This window comes from Salarias fasciatus, chromosome 3, assembly GCF_902148845.1.
Source record: "Salarias fasciatus chromosome 3, fSalaFa1.1, whole genome shotgun sequence".
NCBI lineage: Eukaryota > Metazoa > Chordata > Actinopteri > Blenniiformes > Blenniidae > Salarias > Salarias fasciatus.
The window spans coordinates 29407822-29428749 of NC_043747.1; the positions used below are offsets into that span (position 1 = coordinate 29407822).

The 20928-nt window shown below is 46.6% G+C and overlaps 1 protein-coding gene across 6 annotated transcripts in view; it reads right to left on the reverse strand.

Moving 5' to 3' along the window:
* Positions 1–311: 311 nt before the first annotated feature.
* Positions 312–20928, reverse strand: part of LOC115408992 (H-2 class II histocompatibility antigen, E-S beta chain-like) — a 31170-nt gene continuing 10553 nt past the window's right edge. For 5 of the 6 annotated variants that reach the window (XM_030119964.1, XM_030119952.1, XM_030119963.1 and 2 more), the window contains 4 exons: positions 5455–5727; positions 4678–4888; positions 4473–4540; positions 4106–4394 (listed from right to left, as the gene is read on the reverse strand). In XM_030119964.1, the coding sequence (XP_029975824.1) occupies positions 4123–4394; positions 4473–4540; positions 4678–4888; positions 5455–5727 (824 nt within the window). In that variant the 3' untranslated portion in view covers positions 4106–4122. Of the gene's footprint in view, positions 689–4105; positions 4395–4472; positions 4541–4677; positions 4889–5454; positions 5728–20928 lie in introns of those variants that run through there. The other variant, XM_030119979.1, reaches the window with a different exon arrangement.

Below are 20928 nucleotides of genomic sequence, written 5' to 3' on the forward strand. Positions count from 1 at the left end.
ACTGTTCTTCACCTATCCTGCAGACCTGGATCATGTGGAGTCCGAGTGTAGACACAAACACCTAGACACACCTTGAGTGTGGTGATACTTTAAGGCCAGGGAACAGGTCCGAGTGTCTTCGGAGGTTCAAGGATCAGGTCCGAGTGTCTTCAGAGGTCCAGAGTGTTGAACATCTGGAAATATGGGTTCGGTTTCATGTTCTGTTTCAGAGACGAAGGACGAGAACCGAGCAGCATCACTATATGAGAACACGTTCTAAGAGCTGCTGTCACTGCTTCATGATCCACTTCTAATAAAGAACAAACACCGAATTCAGACTCGACCCTTTATTCATCAAGAACAGAACGTTTCTAAATAAAGACAACAAAATGATCTAAAGAGAACCGAGTGAACTTAGTAAATCCACTGAGGAACCAGGTGGGACGTGTCCACAGCTCACAGTCTGAACTGTGACATTTTCCTTCACTCTGACAGACAGAAACTGGAACCAGGCCCAAATCCAAGACCAGCAACATGAACACAACCAGAACCTGGACCAGGAACAGGATCTGATCCAAGAACAGCATCAGGACCACAGCCAGGAACAGGACTAGGACCAGGATCAGGATTAGACCCAGGAACAGCATTAGGACCACAACCAGGACCAGGATCAGGATCTTGAATCAGCTGCTGGGAACCAGGGTTCTTCCTGAACAGACAGAGAACATTGATGGACTTTATTTAGGTAGTTGCAGATGATTCAGTTCATACATTTATACGGTTCATACAGTGAAAGGAAGATTTTACTGGGTAAAAATCATGGAGATGTGAAACAGGAAGTGTGTATTTTTAAGGTGCTTTTGTTTTGTTAAGGACAGGAAGTTCCAGTGTTTCTCATCATCCAGTTTTTTGGGGTTTTACTCTGAAACTGCAGCTTCTCGTCAGGAAAATACTCAGTCCATGAACGACTGTCTCTGGAGGAAGGAGGTCCCCCTTCACCATGAAAGTAAAAGATCCATCAATCATCCATCTATATGCCATCCATCCATCCATCCATCCATCCATCATCCATCATCCATCCTTCTGTCATCAACCGCTTATTCAGGACCAGGTCTTGGGGGCATCAGTCTGAATAGTGATGTCCAGACTTCCTGCCCCCAGACTTCCTGTCCCCGGACTCTTCCTCCAGCTGTTCCTGGAGGATTCCGAGGCATTCCCAGGCCAGCCCAGAGACATAGTCCCTCCATCCTGTCCTGAGTCTTCCCTGGGTCCTCCTCCTGGGGGACATGTCCAGAACTCCTCCCCAGGGAGGCGTCCAGGAGGTTCCATCCTAAAGAGGAGTAGAGCCTCCTCAGCTGCTCCTCTCCATGTGGAGGAGTAGCGGCTCTACTCCCAGCTCCTCCCTGGTGACTGAGCTCCTCCCCCTGGTGATGTAGCTCCTTCCCCTGGTGACGTAGCTCCTCCCTGGTGATGTAGCTCCTCCCTGGCGATGTAGCTCCTCCCCCTGCTGATGTAGCTCCTCCCCCTGGTGACGTAGCTCCTCCCCCTGTCTCTAAGGCAGCGCCCAGCCCCCCTATGGAGGACTGCTGGAATGTTCCCGACAGATTTGCTCTTCCAAGAGCAGCCTGTTTAGGGCTGAACGATATGGGGAAAATATTGAATTGCGATATTTCCCCTCAATATTGCGATTGCGATATAGAATGCGATATTTAGTTTAGTCTATTTTTTTAATTATTTGTTTCAAAGTTTACACATTTCTTTCCCATATGTTAGTTCTGTTTGTTTGAATTAAATTGAATGATGTATGACTTGTAACAAAGTGAACTTTATTAGGACATTCGTTAAAAAAATAGAATAAAATCTGTAAATTCAAAATGTGAAAGTCACTAAAAAAACAACTTAAGACACGTGGAATTAAGCACCTATGAAATGGCTTTGGCCTGTTCCAGCGCACTAGCGATAATTTTTTCTTTTGATCCCATCTTGTTGGGCTCTCTGTAATGAGGTTATCCTCACGGATGCTGAGTCCCCTCTGCACCTCAGTCAGAGCTCTTCTTTTTCCAGCTGTGGGACAAGTATCCCACCAGCTTCCTGCACATCCTGTTGCCCTTAAGACACTTTCATCTTTAAGTACATTCTCTAAAATATAAATACGAATAATCACATTTTTGTCATAAGAGGCTACATCAACATAAAAAACACTACTGACTACGTTTACATGCAGTCAATATTGGGGTTCAGGTAAATATTCCGGTTTCTGAAACATTTAGAATAACCCGTTAACCTGCTGAAACAGACAGCTATTCCTATTTACATGATCGGGATCTCCTCATTCAAACGAAGGCGCACAGATGACACCATGACTGCATTTGCACTTCATGCCACTAGGGGTGCTGTTTGCATGTTCAACCTTGTTTTACACAGACGCCACAGAGGAAGAGGGGCACTGCAGGCTCTCTGCATGTTGTTAGAAAAAAAAGGAAGTCGACAAGACGTGGTGCAATGCACTTTTTTTTCCAGTAAAAGAGAAGAACTGAACGATCGTTTCTGCACATTTTATTCACTTAGTAGCATCTAAACTGGATCACGAGCAGCTCCTGTACTCAAAAGACCAGGATTCCTTGTGGATAGAACATGTGCAAAACAGTATTTAATGTCCCTTTCGACCGGGATATTCCTCTCTTTCTCCCTCCCTCTCCCTCTCTCTCTCTCTCACACACACACACGCACACGTGTGCATGGCATTCCTTGCAGAGGATGTGTTGCTGTTCCACATCTTCTTTTTTAAATCCACTGCCATTGTGCAAAACAAGGCTCGGTGATCACGCTGCTCCACTCAGCGCACCTTGTTAAACCAGCAGTCTGCACGGCGCCCTCCGATGTAAATTTGTGTCACGTGACTGTCCGATCGCGCACCTTGTGATGCGCAAATCGCGTTTTGTAATGTTGCGAGATTATCGCAAATGCAATCTATCGTTCAGCCCTACTGTAGGTATAAAGCTCCTCTTGATGACATGGTTTCTTACTTTATTTTATTGATTTTGAGTACTGATTTAAAAAAGGGGGACCACCACCCCGGTCTGCCAGTCCAGAGGTTCGCGACCGCCACGCGATGTTTCAGAGACAAGTCAACCAAGACAGTCCTGAACATCCAGAGACTGAAGGCAGTCGGCGCAAATCTCATCCACCACCGGTGCCTTGAGACCCAGTAGCTGACCAACCACCTCGAGACTTCAGCCTGGGTTATGGGCGAGTCCACCTCTGAGACCTCAGTCCACCTCTGACAGAGGGTTCCACCAGACATTCCCAGCAGACCTTCACAACACGTTTGGGTCTGCTGAGTCTGTCAGGGTTCCTCCTCCATCAACTCACCACCAGGTGATGATCGGTCCACAGCTCTGCTCCTCTCTTCACCTGAGTGTCCAAAACACGAGGTCAGAGGTCAGATGACACGACAACAAAGTCCATCATCGACCTCCGACCTAGGGTGTCCTGGTGCCAGGTGCACTTCTGGACCCCCCTGTGCTCGAACATGGTGTTTGTTATGGACGAACTGTGACTAGCACAGAAGTCCAATAACAGAACACCTCTAGGGTTCAGATCCACCCACCCATCCCCCCCAATGTTCTCACTGTCTCTGCCCACGTGGGCCTTAAAGTCGCCCAGTAGAACCATGGAGTCTCCAGTCGGAGCACTGTCCAGCACCCCTCCTAGGGACTCCAGGAACTTTGGATACTCTGTCACTGCTGTTCGGCCTGTAAGCTGAGACAACAGTGAGGAACCTGTCCCTGACCTGGAAGACCAGGGACCAGACCCTCTGGTTCTCCTGGAAGAACTCAACACATGGACCTGACCAGACCACCGCCTCTCACTGCAGGCAACACCAGAGAAGTGGAGAGTCCAGGGCTGGGTTGTAGAGTCCAGCACCTCTGGGGGGGGTTGGGTTCTAGAATCCGGCTCCTCTGGAGGGGTTGGGTTTGAGAGTCCCAGCTGTGTGAGGAGGTGGTTCCATCCGGTTACTGCCAGCCTCCCTCTCAGGCTTAGGCTCCTCCCCCAGCCAGGTGACATTCCTGGTCCCCAGACCCAGTCTCTGGGTTCAGGGGTCGGGCCGCCAACCGCCCTGCTGCCAACCAGTGCCCCTTGTTACTGTGATGGAATGAGGGTTTGAAGTGGTTTTGACCAGGTTGAACTGATTTTTAACTGGTTTGAACACTGAACCGGTTTAACCCGGTCTCTGACTGGTGTGGACCAGTTTGACCCGGTCTCTGACTGGTGTGGGCCGGTTTGACCCAGTCTCTGACCTTGGGCCTCCCTCTTGTAGTAGATGAAACCAGCCAGAGACAGAACCAGACCCAGGGTCAGTCCAGAGGCTCCGATGATGATCTTGTTCCTCTCAGACTCTGGTAAGGACGGATCTGAAGGACAGATAGGAGACACAGAGACAGACAGGTGAGGGACAGACAGACAGGTGAGGGACAGACAGGTGTCTTTACCCCAGTCGGTGATCAGAGGGTCCTTCAGGCTGGCGTGATGCACCACACATGAGATCTTCTCTCCAGACCTGTTGGACACAAACCAGCATCCTTCAGTTCTGACTGGACCAACCGAGACCTGGACCTGGTCCTTGAACCTGGACCCTGTATTTGGACCTGGTTCCCGGTGTGTGGGTGTGGCCCCGGTGTGTGGGTGTGGCCTCACCTGGGCATGTACTCCAGGTGGGAGTGGATCTGGTAGTACCAGTCGGCGTCGGCCATCCGCTCAGTGGACGTGACGTCCTGCGTGACTTCCTGTCCGTCCCTCAGCCAGCCCACCTGGATGTCTTTGGGGTAGAAGTCGTAGACGCTGCAGACCAACAAGCGGCGGCCGCCGCTGTCAGGAGTCTCAGAGTGGATCCTCACGTAGGGCGCAACTGGAACCACAACCACCAGCAGAACCGGCAGGATCAGACAAGACCAGGAACCGTTCAGACCGACTGGAAGACAACCTGAGTCTGTTTGAGGACTGGAACCTGGAACCGGTTTGAGTCTGAACGCTACAAAGGAGGAACCTGAACAGAACCTGGATTCATCTTCACTGAGCAGAGAACAGCCGCTGGTTCTACTGTGGAGGTTCTCGAGTCTGACCACCAGGGGGAGCCTGAAGTTCTCCAGTCTGACCACCAGGGGGAGCCTGAAGTTCTCCAGTCTGACCACCAGGGGGAGCCTGAAGTTCTCCAGTCTGACCACCAGGGGGAGCCGGAAGTTCTCCAGTCTGACCACCAGGGGGAGACTGAAGTTCTCCAGTCTGACCACCAGGGGGAGCCTGAAGTTCTCCAATCTGACCACCAGGGGGAGCCGGAAGTTCTCCAGTCTGACCACCAGGGGGAGCCGGAAGTTCTACAGTCTGACCACCAGGGGGAGACCGAAGTTCTCCAGTCTGACCACCAGGGGGAGCCTGAGGTCAGACTAGATTTATCTCAAGTTCCGTCGGACTCACCTGATTTACTCAAAACGTTTCTGTAGAAGAGGTCAATGTTGTGTTTACAGAATCCCTCCTTATCCCTTCTCCTTCGAGCCAACAAAGATGGGTCGTTGTTGAAGTGTTCTGCCTGTTTCACTCCAAGCTCTGTGTATCCCACGTATTTGCCCAGACTGCTGGAGAACCGCAGCAGCTCCTGCTTGTTGTAGAAGTAGGAGTTGATGTACTCGATGTCCTGCAGCTCAGAGGAGTTGAACACACATTGATACTGCATAGAGTGCATAAATCCATCTGAAAGCAGACAGGAGAACCAGGAGAAGCAGATATCAGTCAATATCTGTGAGTTTCAGTTGGATTGAGTCTACATTCTTCAAACCGTTTTGCACCGAAAACCTCCATATCTTCTCCATATTTTCCACAGGAACATTTCCATCCATGCGCCTCCATTGTTGGAGACACATGGATGGAAATGTTCCTTTAATCTTGAGCCCCCAACAGCACGGGGAAACATGACTTGGTGGTGCAATACCGCTGTCCCACCTCATGAGGGTGCTCATGAGACCCCCCAAGACGGAAGTGGCTGGCTAGGTCGGCACCGGATTGGCCGCGCTGGAAGCTGGGGGCGGGAGCTCTGCCTGCCAGTCAAAAGGACCACAGCCATTCCACAACACCAGTTTTTGGCCAAGCTCTGTCTAGGGATGACGTGAACCAACTGCGTCTGACCCACGGCCTCAAATCGTCTCGCTGGCAAGACGACGGAACCGTCCTTTCCCTCCTTTCACCGGTGAACTTTTCCCCAACAAAGCAGAAGGGCAGAAGCTGTCCTGCAGTGGACCAAGTTTACTGCCTGCACCCAGCGGCACAGCTCCCTCTGTCTCCTCCTCCTCCTGCAACCTGAGGACGCTCGAACCAACCGACGTACCGGACTTCCCTCTGTTCTTCACGTGAAAACCCAAATGAGCCACCTAAATCCAACTGGACGCCGTCGAATGACCAAGATCAAGGCGACGGCTTTGATTCCCCCTGAAATCTGCACTCATCGGTTGACAGGAATACACACACCGCTGCTGTGCAGCCTCGCCAAGCCAGCCGCCCACAGCAGCTCCATTCCGCTTCTCCCCAACGAGCAGTGAGCCTGGGCTTAGGTAGCAGTGTGTTAGGCTGTTTTCACATATATTTGGATCGAGGCAAAGGCACTAGGAAAAAAGATACAATTTTTCAATTTTCAACTAATACATAACTTTTCACATATGCTTTTCATGACTGCACAGAGCAGCCGCTCTAAACAAGAGAAGTGTGGGGTATCCATGACAACCAGGCTGAAGTTGGCGTAAAACCAAAACAGCAGCCTTGCTAATGGTAAACACCAGGGCTATCACATGACAGTCACGCATTTCGGTCTCTTGTCACGCACTCATGCCACACATTGCATTTTTCACACTGAAAAATTAAATACCGGGAAATGTGCCTGGAGCGCTGCTGCTATGGAACTGAACGTGTGCAAGCCTGTCACTTACCTGTCAATCAAAAAAGGAAAGGGGCGGGGCTAAAATCATGCAACAACCAGTGGAAAAAAAGCAATGTTATCAGTCTGCCAGAGAGTGAGAGACAGAGACTTTTCCCAGGATTGATCTGATTACGGGTGCCTGTGTAGGTCATAAAGGCGCAGTATCTGGACTTTGGGTCGAGCTAAAGCCGCTGCGCTTTCACACATCTGCCGCGCCGCATCGTAGGTCGACCCAAGCCGCTCCGAGACCACCCCTTTCAGCCGCTCTCGGGGCAGGTGAGTTAGAGCAACAACTAGAGCAAGTGGCACTTTCACACCAACCCAGTTGCGCCATGCTCGGTCCAAAAACTCTGTTAGGTTGAGCTAAATTGGGTAGGTGTGAAAACACCCTTAGTTAACCCTTTAAGCTCGGGGCCATTTTCGCCTAAAAGTTCAACTAAAGACGTACCCAAAGTAAACTGAATGCTGTTCTTTAACTGTTTGGAGTACATGCATGGTTGGGGTCTCATTTGAAAGCTGACAACCTGTATTTTCACCCAGTGCAGTCAGAATTACTCTAGGTGCTACTGGCACAGAGTTATTTATGTTGCAGCACACTGAATTAGGATGAATTTCATTCTCGCCTGAATTTTTTCCCTCATAAAACACCTGGAAATAAGTGTGGAAGCACTGAAAGAGCTTGAAAATACAATTTTGTTAAAGCCTGGGGTCTTACATAGTTCAGGTCAAAATGTCAGAGCAGTACTACAAGAAATGAGTGTTTCACACATGTATTTGTACTGCTATGCCCCGGCGGGGTCAATTTTGGACATCCTCTGTACACCCTCTGGATGTCCTCTGTACAATGGTATATGTTGGTTTTTGGCCTGTTTTTACATTATTTTCACTCCAAAATCTCATAAAGTACTCAAAAAATCACTTCAGATAGGCTTCAGTGTGGGATAAGGCACTCAGGTAACGCTTCCTTTTACAGTACGGTAATTACCATGTACTAACATGGTAATTGCAAGGTAATAAGGAGAAGTTACTGTAAAGTTACCATGTAATTAAAGGATAACTATGTTGCTAATTACCTAGTACTTTTAGAGTAATTACCAAGCCAATTCCAGGCAAATACCAAGTAACTACCTGATAGTAAGTATTAATTACTCGGTGATTATAATGTATATAGCAACTATGTTGTTAATTGCCAAGTACTTACTAAGTAATTGCTAAGTAATTACCATGTAATCACTGGGAAATGTAGACGTTTTACTAGGTGTTACTAGGTACTGCTAGGTGTGTACGCTATGTATTTCCCAAGTAGTCAAGTGGTTTTTACGTCCATATTTGTACCTCCCTCGGCGTGATGAAAACAAGGACAGCACAACAGTTCCTTCTTAATGCTCAGGGTTTATTCACTTTAACACCCAAACCCCAAACGTGAGAACTGAAAACATACAAATATACATATTAATAAACATAAACTTACACAATAAACAAATACACACATTGCACAAAACACAAATATCTTTAAACCTTCAAAAATACACATGAAACCGACATTACAACCGAAACATTCACCCAAGCCTGAACATGAGACCACAGCCACCCAGCACCAGCTGCAGAGCTCCACAAATGAGCAATTACCATGTAATAACATGGAAACATACCTCACTTCCTTTTACAGTACAAATCCACTTTAATAACCATCTAATTTCCTGGTAGATATTTTTCTATTTACTGGGTAACTAATGAGTAATTACCATGTAATAACATGGAAACAGACCTCACTTCCTTTTACAGTACAAATCCACTTCAATAATTATGCATTTTCAAGGTAGGTATTTTTTGCAGTTCCTGGGTAACGAAAGAGTAGTTACCAGGTAATAGTGTGGAAACAGGCCTCACTTCTTTTTGCAGTAGTCTACAGTTCAACCGTAATTATCAGGTAAATGTAATAGTTACTGGGAAATACTAAGAAGTTACCAGGTAAGTAGTAAAAAACACTTGACTACTAGGGAAATTGTAACCCATGTCGCCTGATTGCCCATGAACGCACCACGCACTGATTGGCCCAGGCCACTAGAGGGCACTAAACAAATATGGCCGAGCCGAGCCCACTTCCGGTTTCTCCGGCTGTGACTGTGTTGTTGCGGCAAACCCTCTCTGCCGTGAGAAATTGCCCTCGCTGCGGCAAAACTACATGCGCTGACATCAGAAATCATACCTGCAAATGGTGAGTTACTCCACTCCTGTGTGCCACCGCTTCCAAATATTCCACCTTAAGTAAGCATTTGACTGCAATCAGCACTCGTGGGTAACTCAGCCTTGTCTCCTTATGGTAACAGAGACACGATCCACTCCTGCCTCAAATCCGCTTCATTCTGTGCCTTACAAACTACAACAGCCGATGGTGAGTCACCTAAACAGTAAAATCACTTGAACCCTTCCCATAAAATAAAGGATGATATCATCTAATGTGTCTAATTTGATTTAATTTCGGCACTTCCGGGTTAGCGCCGGACCGGTTCCGAGTGGTTTTTTTTTTTGTTTTGTTGAGTCTCTGTACCTGCAGTAACATCACCATACTATGTGACGTGACGGCCGTTTGCCGTTATCTCTTTTTGTTATTTCTTGGGTTGCATTTTTTATTGTAGCCTTAGGCTCAATACAGTGCCATTGATACAGATTGTGAAGTTAATGTGATACAACTGATTTATTTATAGATATTGATTTAAATGGCCATTTTATTTATGAAGAAATGATTTGTTACTAGTAACTGAACTTTGATACTGATTGTGTTTTTTGTTTTGCATCTCCTCTCTCTGGCCTTCATTTTAGGTCAGGTTTTTTTTTTCCCCTCCTACCAAAAGAACACTGAAAAAGATTCCTCCTTTGGGAGGTGGCGAGCTGCCCAAGCCTGGTAGGGCTTCTTTTTTTCCAATTCGCCCGGATTATAAAAACTGAACTGAACCTTGCGAACAAACTCAGGATCGTATGAACTGAACTAAACTCTGCGAACCAGCCGAAGAATCGCATGAACTGAAATAAACTTTCCAAACCAACCAAGGATTCTATGGACACCTGAACTGTGCCTAAGGTTGAAGGGTTTTTTTTCCACTCTTTGGGTTTTTTTCCCCCATCTATGAATTTTCTGTTGTGTTTGGCCCTTTGTTGTTTATTATTGTTTATGTCTGTCATTGTCCATACATTTTCCAAACTCAATTCCTGTTTCCACTGGTTTTCATTCACATACCGAGCTCCCATAGCGAACCTGGTTTCTTTTGTTAAGTTAGATACACCCCTCCATCGCAATAACTCAGCCCTAACGTTTATTTGCTTTAATTCCCTTGTTACACCCCCTGATAAGCGTTACAAAATACATAGCATACACAACTAGCAGTACCTAGTAATACCTAGTAAAACGTCTACATTTCCCAGTGATTATATGGTAATTACTTAGCAATTACTTAGTAAGTACTTGGCAATTAACAACATAGTTGCTATATACATTATAATTACCGAGTAATTAATACTTACTACCAGGTAGTTACTTGGTATTTCCCTGAAATTGGCTTGGTAATTACTCTAAAAGTACTAGGTAATTAGCAACATAGTTACCCTGTAATTACATGGTAACTTTACAGTAACTTCTCCTTATTACATGGTACTTACCTTGCAATTACCATGTTAATACATAACATACATAACCGTACTGTAAAAGGAAGCGTTACCGGCACTCATATTGAGAGGAGCAGGGATAGGCAGCAGGTGCATCCCTCAGCAGATGTCTGAGAAGTCACAAAACCCCGCTCGCGGGCCAGCCAGCCATTCAGCAAGCTCATTGGCTACCAGCCCTGTCAGTCAAACGTTTCTACCGACGTGATTGGCTCAGAATACGTTGATTACGAGTGATGACGACCGATGACGTGGGTCCATCAGTTTCGGCAGCAGTTGGCTGGTTAGCCATCGGAGGGAGGGATGAGTCACTTGATTGGTTGAAATATGACGAATAAGCAACGGAAACCGATCAGTCGCCATATTGGATATCCTTAGCGTGAGTGAGAGAGGTCTGGATGTTTATATCTGATAAAAATATGGATTATTATCGGACCCGCACGCGGAGAGACGCGCCGCGTGCGCGCGGTGGCGCGTCTAATTCTGGATTATTTGCTTATTTCAAGACATGTTTTGGACAAAAGGCTATACTTTCTAGCTTTGCCTGGATGCATACGTTTGTACTGTGGCAGTTTTTGCTGGATTATCTGGATTATGGATCATCTGTGATCAGTTATGAGCCTCCAAAGGTGAGTTGCGCTGTTTACTTAAAGTTAGGGTAGACAATGTTGTCCAAAAGCATTTTTAGTCATACTGAGTGAAATGCTCCTTGCCCCCTGGGAGAAGTCAGTACATTATGTGGACGGAAAAAGGTGCTGAAAAAATCTGACCACTGCAGCGGCCACAGGAGTGTAAAAACTCCGACCAATTGTATCGCGCGGACTGCTCTTTTCAGGAACCAATCAAATCCCTTTGGCGTTCTACCAGCCCCCTGCGCATACATTTCAATGGCGTGCACTGGCCCTGGTTCAGTGCGCGCGCGTTGCCAAGGAGCTCGCAGCTCGTGTGAAAAATAGAAGGAAGTGGAGCGGGCGCGCTGCGCTCCTATGCGCGTTGTGTGTGGGCAGTCAGAAAGGTTAATAACATTGGAGGCAATCACAAACTCCCTGCGCGTTGCGCTTCCTCGTCCAGTGCGTTCGCTCCCAACGGGAGCTCCTCCAATGGGGCAGGAGCTGGGCGGAGCCTTGGGGAGATGCTACATTCGTGCTACATGCTAGTTTTCCAAGATCGTCGACCCTAGCTTTAATTTGCTGTATGGTGGACAAATGTGTTATTACCCGCTGTGGTAATCACATCTGAAAGTGGTTTATAGCAGCGGATTCATGAGAATCTCAGCTTTCTAACGGTACATAGTACATCTGTGGAATATGCAAAATGCGTCTGGATATTTGATAAATGCATCGGGTGAAGTTGACCGGCCCGCTTAAGGGGTTAAGCTTGTACTTTTTATTTGTGAACTTGACTGAGGCATAGATGGATTACTGCATGGGCAAAGTGGGCATGTGCCCAGGGCCCAAGAGCCAATAGGGGCCCTCAGCCAGACTTTAATTTTTTTTTATTTTTTTTTTGGCCAAAACAAAAAAACAACAACAAAGTATGTACAATGTCACAACAGTTTTTTTTCCACAATGGAGAAGCGGGCGTTCAGCGGTTTAGAAAAATGAAAGCTAAGGAAAGAAAAAGAGGATAAAAATGCTGCTTTGGTGCAGCAAATACCAACAATTTCAACATTTTTTTCAAGATAACAGAGGCAAGATGATAGTAGTTCTACTCATAACAGCAGAGGCAGTTGTACTGCACCTCACAGCTCAGACGAGCAGCGGGATGCTAACACTGCTAGCTCAAGTGCATTGGAGACGTCTGATAGTGGTGGAGCGACACTGCCTTCTACTGACACCGTCTGCAGCAGCAACACGGCAGGCAGCATCTGGGCAGCCGAGGCCACGCCAGGTCAGTCTGAGCTAAGTCCTGTCACATCGACAGTGAAGGATGCAATGGTGGCGGTGGCCGAGAATGGACCCGAGAGTGCCAAACGGCGGAAGAATGATGATGATACCTGGTGTGAAACTGCTGCTGATCCTGCACTGTGGAGAAATATTTCCAGTGACAGAGTAAAGAGTGTTCTTATTGAAAGAGGGCCGTTTCAAAACAGACGAGCAAAATACCCTGCAGTGTTATGTGTGTGACTCACACTTTAATACTGTTTGTATGGTGGCCGTGGGCCCATGACAAGTTTGTGTCCAGGGCCCTTGGTGATGATAATCCGTCCATGAACCTAGGTTTATGTTCCTTTAATGTGTGTGACTGTTCCTTCATGTCTTTTTCCTCTTTCGCCGTCTCCGACCTCCCCCTCTCGCTCCCCTCGCGAGTACGCTGCTCCCCTCTCATATCAGATCCACAGAGCGATGTCAGCCGGCGCCACATTGCTCATGCATGTGAGAGGAGCAGCATCATGCTCATCTTTCACTCTCTTCTCCTTACTAACAGACTTAGTAAAATTTCAAGGAGGCGATTTGAGCGCATCTCACTCGCCCCCACCTCTCTCATTCCACCGCGCCACCCGTTTCCCTCCGCCCTCTCTTGGGGGGCAAAACGAGCTGAACCGTGCTCACTCTCTCTTTCTCCTCTTCCCCCCATTCTCCCACTTTGGAGAAGCAAATCCGCAGACTGTGATCCAGGGGGTTGAGAGAAATACCCCTCCTCTCTATCACCTGACATACACACACACACACACACACACACACACACACACACACAGTCTTGTATTTCTATCCTTGTGGGGACTGTCCATTGACTCCCATTCATGTCTAGCCCCTAACCCTAACCCTAACCCTAACCCTAACCCACACCACAACAAAGCCTAACCCTAAAGAAATGTTTTTGCACTTTTACTTTTTTCAGTAACAACAACATGGTCAAGAAAACACTGTTTCTCCTACTTAGGACCGGAAAAAGGTCCCCACAAGGCACGTCGTTCCACGTTTTGCTATCCTTGTGGGGACATTTGGCCCCAACAAGGATAGAAATACAAGAACACACACACACACACACACACACACACACACACACACACACACACACACACACACACACACACACACACACACACACACACACACAACTGAGCTTTGAACCTGCTCAGTTTTGTTATTAGATGTGTTGATTAGAATAGCCATTGTTAATAAACGCTCATTAACTGAACTGGACGATTCATGGTGGTTTTTGGTGTCTTGTGACTCAGTTCCTGGTTGTAACAGTCTTGAGCTCAAGCTCACGCTTCTCTGATAATTTGACAGTTGTTTATACAAAGATTAACAATCAGCTTCAATTAAGTTTCCATCTTGCAGACTGAAAGTTGGTATTTGTTCCTCTAATGAGGTGGTGCGCCAGAATTATTAATTAAATAAACCAAAGCTTTATTTAAGTGCGGGGGGTGGGGGGTGGGGGGGGCGTGTGAACCTAGGGAATAGGGCAATTGTTTTCTTCTTGCTAGTGGGGGCGTAACAGAAAATAATTGAGAAGCACTGATTTAATGCATAATTCACAACTTCGCTGAGCTCATGTTCTGTAATTCACCCATTTCCAGTAATTGGTCATTTTTGGAATTGTTGATTAATTTATAACACCTGATTAATCAATGATTTAATTACGACGTAATTGATTGTTATTGGTGATCCACTGTTAATAACCTGCAGTTATTAATTGGTAAATCACAATGTACTCAAATTAATAAGCAACTAAAATCACTTAAAGTAATCAATTACTCCCGGTAATCAATACTTTAGTAATTTACTACCAATTAGCCTACTAATCATAAACCCAAACACCATTCAGAGCGTCAGTGAAATTCCAATGGACACTTTCAAAATAAAAACTCCTTGCTCTTTTTTCCAGCTTTAAGAGTTCAAGAGTTAAAACTGAAATTCGACTTAACAAATCAAGACTACTTCCGCTACCTACCAACTAAAGGCTCGTTCATGCTTCACATGTCTGCGTTTCCGTGTCCGCTTTGGACCCTCCGTCCACCGATGCAGATGCGCTTTCTCCCAGGCTACATTCTGGGCTCAGCTCTGCGTGGTCCCTGCAGGCCACTGATGTACGTATCCTCGAGAAGCTTTTTTCCGGCACAACAGACTGTTTACCTGCTCCTTTATTACAGCTTGTTTAGAGAAAATTAATAAACATACATTGTCAGTACATTATCATTTAGTATTAAAGTTTGTTTAGCCTTTTTTTTCGGTTTCTGAATTGCGGAGGCGGCGCCAGAGAGATTAGTTACTTTCACTTCTGCCAGCAGACCTGCTCCTCCCTCCAGACAGAGTCTGCTCTATCCATGCATGACTTTTTCAGTCTCTCGGTGTCTTTGAGTGGAGCCAACAGGCTGGAGCTCCGTCTGCTGTCACTTTTACTGTCATGTTTTGTTTGCTGTGGTGCTCTGGCGCATGCGTATACCGACGCGACTTGCGCGCAACATGGTCTCAAAATCTGGCTGCTGCGCAGACAATTGGTCCGCGCAGACCCTAGCGGACAGGAATTCATGACGATTTTTACTTCACGCGGACCAACACGCAACGCGCACCCACGGACATGTGAAGCATGGGCGGGCCTTAAGTGTTTATGTTAGCTATCTGTCTAGCACAATCCAGTACGACTGTGTGAGCACAGAATGCGTGGATTCGCAGATGCATTTTTCCCTGGCATGATTTACAGACAGGCATCTACAGGCAGCTCTGTGTTGCCGGAAGACCCTGCAGCACACATGCAGGGTTAAAAGCACCAAACACTTTTTTTTTAAGTCTGTTTCGTAAAGTTGAACAAAGCTGTTATAATTTTTTACTGTTTCATAAGTATTTATTTTAAGCTTGAGACTGTAATATACTGTAATATCTGTCATCATTGTGTCATTTTTTGATGTAAATTGAGGGAGCAAAAGCAGCATCGGCCCCAAATATTGGCTCAAGAAAATCAGCAGTCCATAATCGGCTATTGGCTAAGTGTGATGGGAAAAAATCATTATCGGCATCAGCCTGAAAAAAATCCATATCGGTCTGTCACCACTCAGACAGCTGTTTAGAACCTGTTTCTTCCAGCTGGGCAGTATCGCTAAGCTGAGACCCTTGGTGTCTCAGAACCATCTTGAAATGATCATTCATGCCTTTATATCCTCACTCTGGACTACTGGAACAGCCTGTTCACTGCCTCAACAAGGAAGAGCTACTGGTCTCCAGTAAGTCCAGAACTCAGCAGTGAGGCTGCTGACTAGCGCCACCTGGAGGTCCCACATCACACCTGTGTTAAAATCCCTCATCTGGCTCCCTGTTCTGCTCCGTGTCAAGTTTAAAATCCTGGTGCTGACCTTCCAAGCCCTACATGGCCAGGCTCCCATGTACATCAGAGACTTAATCAAGCCTTACAGCTCGGACCAAAGCCCGAGGTCCTCTGATCAGAACCTTCTGAGAGTCCCCCGGATTCATTTTAAAACCAGGAGTGACCGCTCATTTACATCCACTGCCCAGCGCCTCTGGAACCAGCTGTTGTCGGTAATATGTTGCAGCCAATAGCTCCCTCTGGGGGCACAGATGTGTTAGTGCATTTCTGTCTGCTCCTGTTTAACTCTTTGCTCAGCTCTGTAATGTACACAGGCGGTGAATACAGCGACTTAAGAGACACAGCCCGACTCCGTCAGTTATTCATGCACCCACACCTGTAACATGGTGTCAGAAGTGGTACTGGAACCCGGAGTGAGTCTTTTGGTGCCCGTCGCTGGAACAACGTTCCACTATTCGTTCTTCTAGGCTACGTTAGATGTTTCAGTTAGCCTGCTAGCATTAGCATCATGTAGAAACGATGGCTTCCAACATTCCGCCACCGGAGCCCATGAAGATGACTGGAGACCTCCACAGCAACTGGGCTGGCTTCCAATCAGAGTTTGAGGATTATGTGCTTGCGACCAGGATCCAAAAAGCAGAGAAACCGGTGAAGGCGGCAATGCTCAGGAGGCTAATGGGGAAGGACTGCCATCTCGTTTACAAGCACAACCTCGGACTCACAGCGGAGGAGCAGAAGGACGCGGCCGTGATACTCGACAAACTGGGGCAATACTTCAAACCCATCAGAAAGATGATTTTTGAAAGGTCTTCAGCAAACTCAAACAAGAGGATGGTGAATCCGTGGATGCCTTTGTTACAAGACTGAGAGAGAAAGCTGCCACATGAGAAGATGGAGCGATAAGAGGTCAGCTGGTAAGGGACAGGCTTGTTTTTGGGATATGTGATGAGGGTGCTAGACAACCCATGCTAAGAGAAAAGGACCTTAGGTTGAAGGTCCTGTTGACATTGGCCATGCAGCGGAGGTGTTGGACAACAAGTTGAAATCTATGTCAGTTAGCAGCACTGTGTCAGATGAACACTGTGGATGACCCGCTGCGAGGGGATCTTGAGGACAGTGATCATGATTAGAAAGATGTGTGTTCTGCTGAAAGCGTGGTGGCTGTTAAAACTCAAGGGAAAAAGTGGTTTGTGAACCTGCCCCTGCACAGAGGGGTCCAGAGGTGCCAGCTTGACTCTGGAGCCACCTGCAATGTGAGGAGCATGAAAGACAAGATGAGACTGGCACCTGGGGTGCCACTTCAGCGAAGTTTCACCAGACTAAGGCTTTACAGCAGTGAGTGGATGAACTCGCTGGGCGTATACAACACTCAGTGTGTCATCAGAGGCAGGAATTACAGACTAGAGTTTGAGATTGTGCACACCAAACAGAAGCCCCTGCTTTCAGGGGAGACATGAGAGGCTTGGTCTGATGCGTTTCACCATTCCTGAAGAGCTGAAGAAAGTGGAGCATTGCAGTACAGGCGAGCTGATGAGAGATTGTCTCATAAACACTTACACTGACGTGTTCACCAGCCAAATTGAGTCGTTACCAGGTGATGTTCACTTTGAGTTGGATAGCAATGTGGCTCCTGTCCAATGTGCACCAAGAAATGTCCCAGTGGCTTTCAAGACAGCCGTTAAAGCACAGCTGGACCAATATGACAAGGATGGACACTTAACCTCAGTCACACAGCCCACAGATTGGATTAGCAATCTGGTCATTGTGAAGAAGCCGGACAAATTGAGGCTTTGCATTGACCCCAAGCCCCTCAACCAGGCCCTGAAGAGATCCCATTACATCATGCCCACTTTGGATGATGTGTTGTATAAACTGCCAAGGGCACGCATCTTTACTCTGGTAGATGCACGTGATGCGTTCCTGCAGTGCCGCCTTGATGAGGAGAGCAGCCTGATGACCACATTCTGGACGCTGTGGGCAGAAAACGATGGCTGAAGCTCCCTTTCGGCGTGTCAGTCGCTTCAGAGCTGTACCAGAGGAAACAACATGAGCTGCTGGCAGGTTTAAACGGGATCGAGCCCATCGCTGATGACATCCTCATAGTTGGCGTCTGCAGATCAGAGCAGTCCTGGACATGCTGAATCCAACAGATGCAAAGGGTGTACAACGATGTGTATGCTCGTAGGTACTTATCAAGGTTCATGCCCCATTTGTCAGAGGTGTGTGAACCGCTGAGAAGGTTGCTGGACAAAGAGGTTCCATGGCACTGGCTGCACAAGCACGAGGATGCTATGAAGAAGATCAAGACGCTGGTCACCGCGGTACCAGTACTACAATATTATGATGTCACCAAGCCAGTCACCATACAAAGTGACTCCACTCAGACTGGTTTGGGCTGCTGTCTGCTTCAGGATGGACAGCCAATTGCATTTGCCTCCCATGCACTAAACCAGACAGAGCAGAACTGTGCGCAGATTGAAAAGGAGTGCTTGAGCATCGTATTTGCTTGTCAATGCTTCCATTACTGCCTCTATGGGAGGGGTGATGTAACTGCAGAGACAGACTACTGTCCACCAGTGTTGATCTTCAACAAGCTCCTTCTCAGTGCACCAAAGCGTCTGCAGAGCATGCTCCTTCAGAACTACTGCCTCACAGTGGTGTACAAGCCAGGTCCGGAAATGTACATAAGTGACATGCTCAGCAGGGCCAGCACCCCGCCACAGGGAACAGACACCCATTACAGACGTGAAATGGTCTTCAGCATACAGCAGGAACAGTCTGACACAGCGGTCATTCAGCAAGCAGACTATCTAAACGTCACCAGCCAACGCCTGGACAGATTCGGAAAGACACAGAGGAGGACGTCTGTCTTCAAACACTCAAGGCGGTTGTGCTGGGGGGATGGCCAGAACACAAAGAGGACTGCCCCATCGCCATCAGAGAATATTGGGGAATCAGAGATGAAATTAACGCACAGGATGGTGTGCTTTTCAGGAGCCAGCGTGTGATCATTCCGAAAGTAGTGCGTCCCGAGATTCTGAGGAGCATACATTACAACCACGTGGGGGGTGAGGCTTGCTACAGACAGGCCCAGGATACTCTCTTGTGGCTCAACATGCAGGGGTAAATTAAAGACTTTTTACAGCAGTGCTCAGTGTGCAACGTGTACGCACACGAACAACAAAAAGAGACCATGATGTCACATCCCCTCCCCACACGTCCCTGGCAGCTGGTGAGCATGGACCTGTTCAGCTATGCAAGGCAGGACTTCCTCATCATGGTGGATCACTACTCCGACTTCTGGGAGATTGATCTACTCCCAGACCTGTCAGCAGAAACAACCATCCGAAGGTGCAAGGCTCAATTTGCACGATATGGTATCCCTGACCGTGTCATCTCTGACTGTGGAGGTCAGTTTGACTGCAGAGAGTTTAAGGCATTTGCAATGGAATGGGGCTTCGAACATGTCATGTCCTCAAAAAAAAAAAAAAAAAAAAAAAATCAATTTGAATGGATTTTGTGAATAATGAAATTCAAATAACCACTGTAACAAATGAAACTTGTCTGAACCCATAAAAGGACTTCTGCCGATCTTACAGCAATCATTTTGCTGAAAGAAGCAATTTTCAATTTTTTTCTGAATTTTAAGTAATACTTTTCTGCAGCTTCACTGGAACGTACAAGAGAAATAGAACTCTGCCCGAGTATCAAAGGAGTTCCTGCCAATCATATTGAAGCAATAAGTTTGACCAGAAATTTGCATAAATTTTTATAAATTTTTATGACTAATAATTTTCAGTAACTTCAGTGTAGAGTGAATGAATCAATCTGTCTCAACTATCAAACTATGAAATATATATTATATCAGAGTGTTTAAGCATTGTTAAAACGACATTCTGGATTCTATCAGAGATCATGTTTACTTGGGTTGGGTATCTTTAAGAACTTGGCGATATGATACGTACTTTGATATAGTGTGAACACATTAATTTACTCAATAAAGTAGAACTGCATGCATTTCTCTTCAATTTATTGAAGAATAAAGAGTATAACAACGTACTTTCTTGAAGCTTGAAACAAAGTGCATTGAACCACTTATTGCTGATAGTACAACACAAAATGTAATTGTGCAACTGTGTTGTCAAAATAAACAAACTGACAAAAGAAAAGTGTCAGAGATTGAAATGTTTGTTCTTAAAGGTGCATTATGCAGTTTGCTCGTTTTATGTGAAACACCGACCCCTGCAGGCCTTGGGCTTAACTGCAGCTTAACATGCACAGAAAAGGAGAACTCCTTCCTCGCTCTTTTAGTAGCGCTCCAGTAAATTTTAAGCTTCTTTTGCCTGCGTGGGGTCTGTGCTGGAGTTGTGGCAGTGCTAAAAGCTGGTCTTTTCTTACTTCCTGGAAGATCCATCCTCAGTACTGCTCAGTTGTTGCTGCTAAGCATCTGGCAGAGTAATGGCAGACAAAACGAAACTTAAGGATATCAGGCCAGCGGGAGCATGCATTACATCAAGCTCAGAGCGATTCGTACCTGAATCACTCATATTGCTGTGCTTTCAGTGCCCTGCACAGGAAAATAGGAGAGACTACGATCTTGCAGAAATAGCTCTTGCTGCCCATCAGGCAAAGGTGAAAAAGTGTGTGGGTGTGAAAAATTGATAATTTAATATTTAAAACTGTACTGTGCTCCTTTAAGCACACCAAGAACTGGTATAAAATATCCAGCTTTAAATGAACTTGTTGTGTTGTTGTACTCAGAAACCCACAGAGGGTGCTGTTGGCCTAGGAAATAGAGATGTTCAAGTGTGTAAGAAGGAGAAGAAATAAATGAAAGCATGATGCACAACTCTTGCTATTTCTTTCATTTTTGCAAGTCAGAACATTTTGGTGACAAGGATGATCGTTTCAGTGCCTTGGCCTGCTCTATTTTTGCGTTGCCCAGGTGAACCGACTACTTCCTTCTCAACATGGCTAAAAATGTTCGAGAACTACATTGCTAGTTATCGATGCCATGGGTGTATTTACAACAACTCGAATCTGCATACGGAACTGTG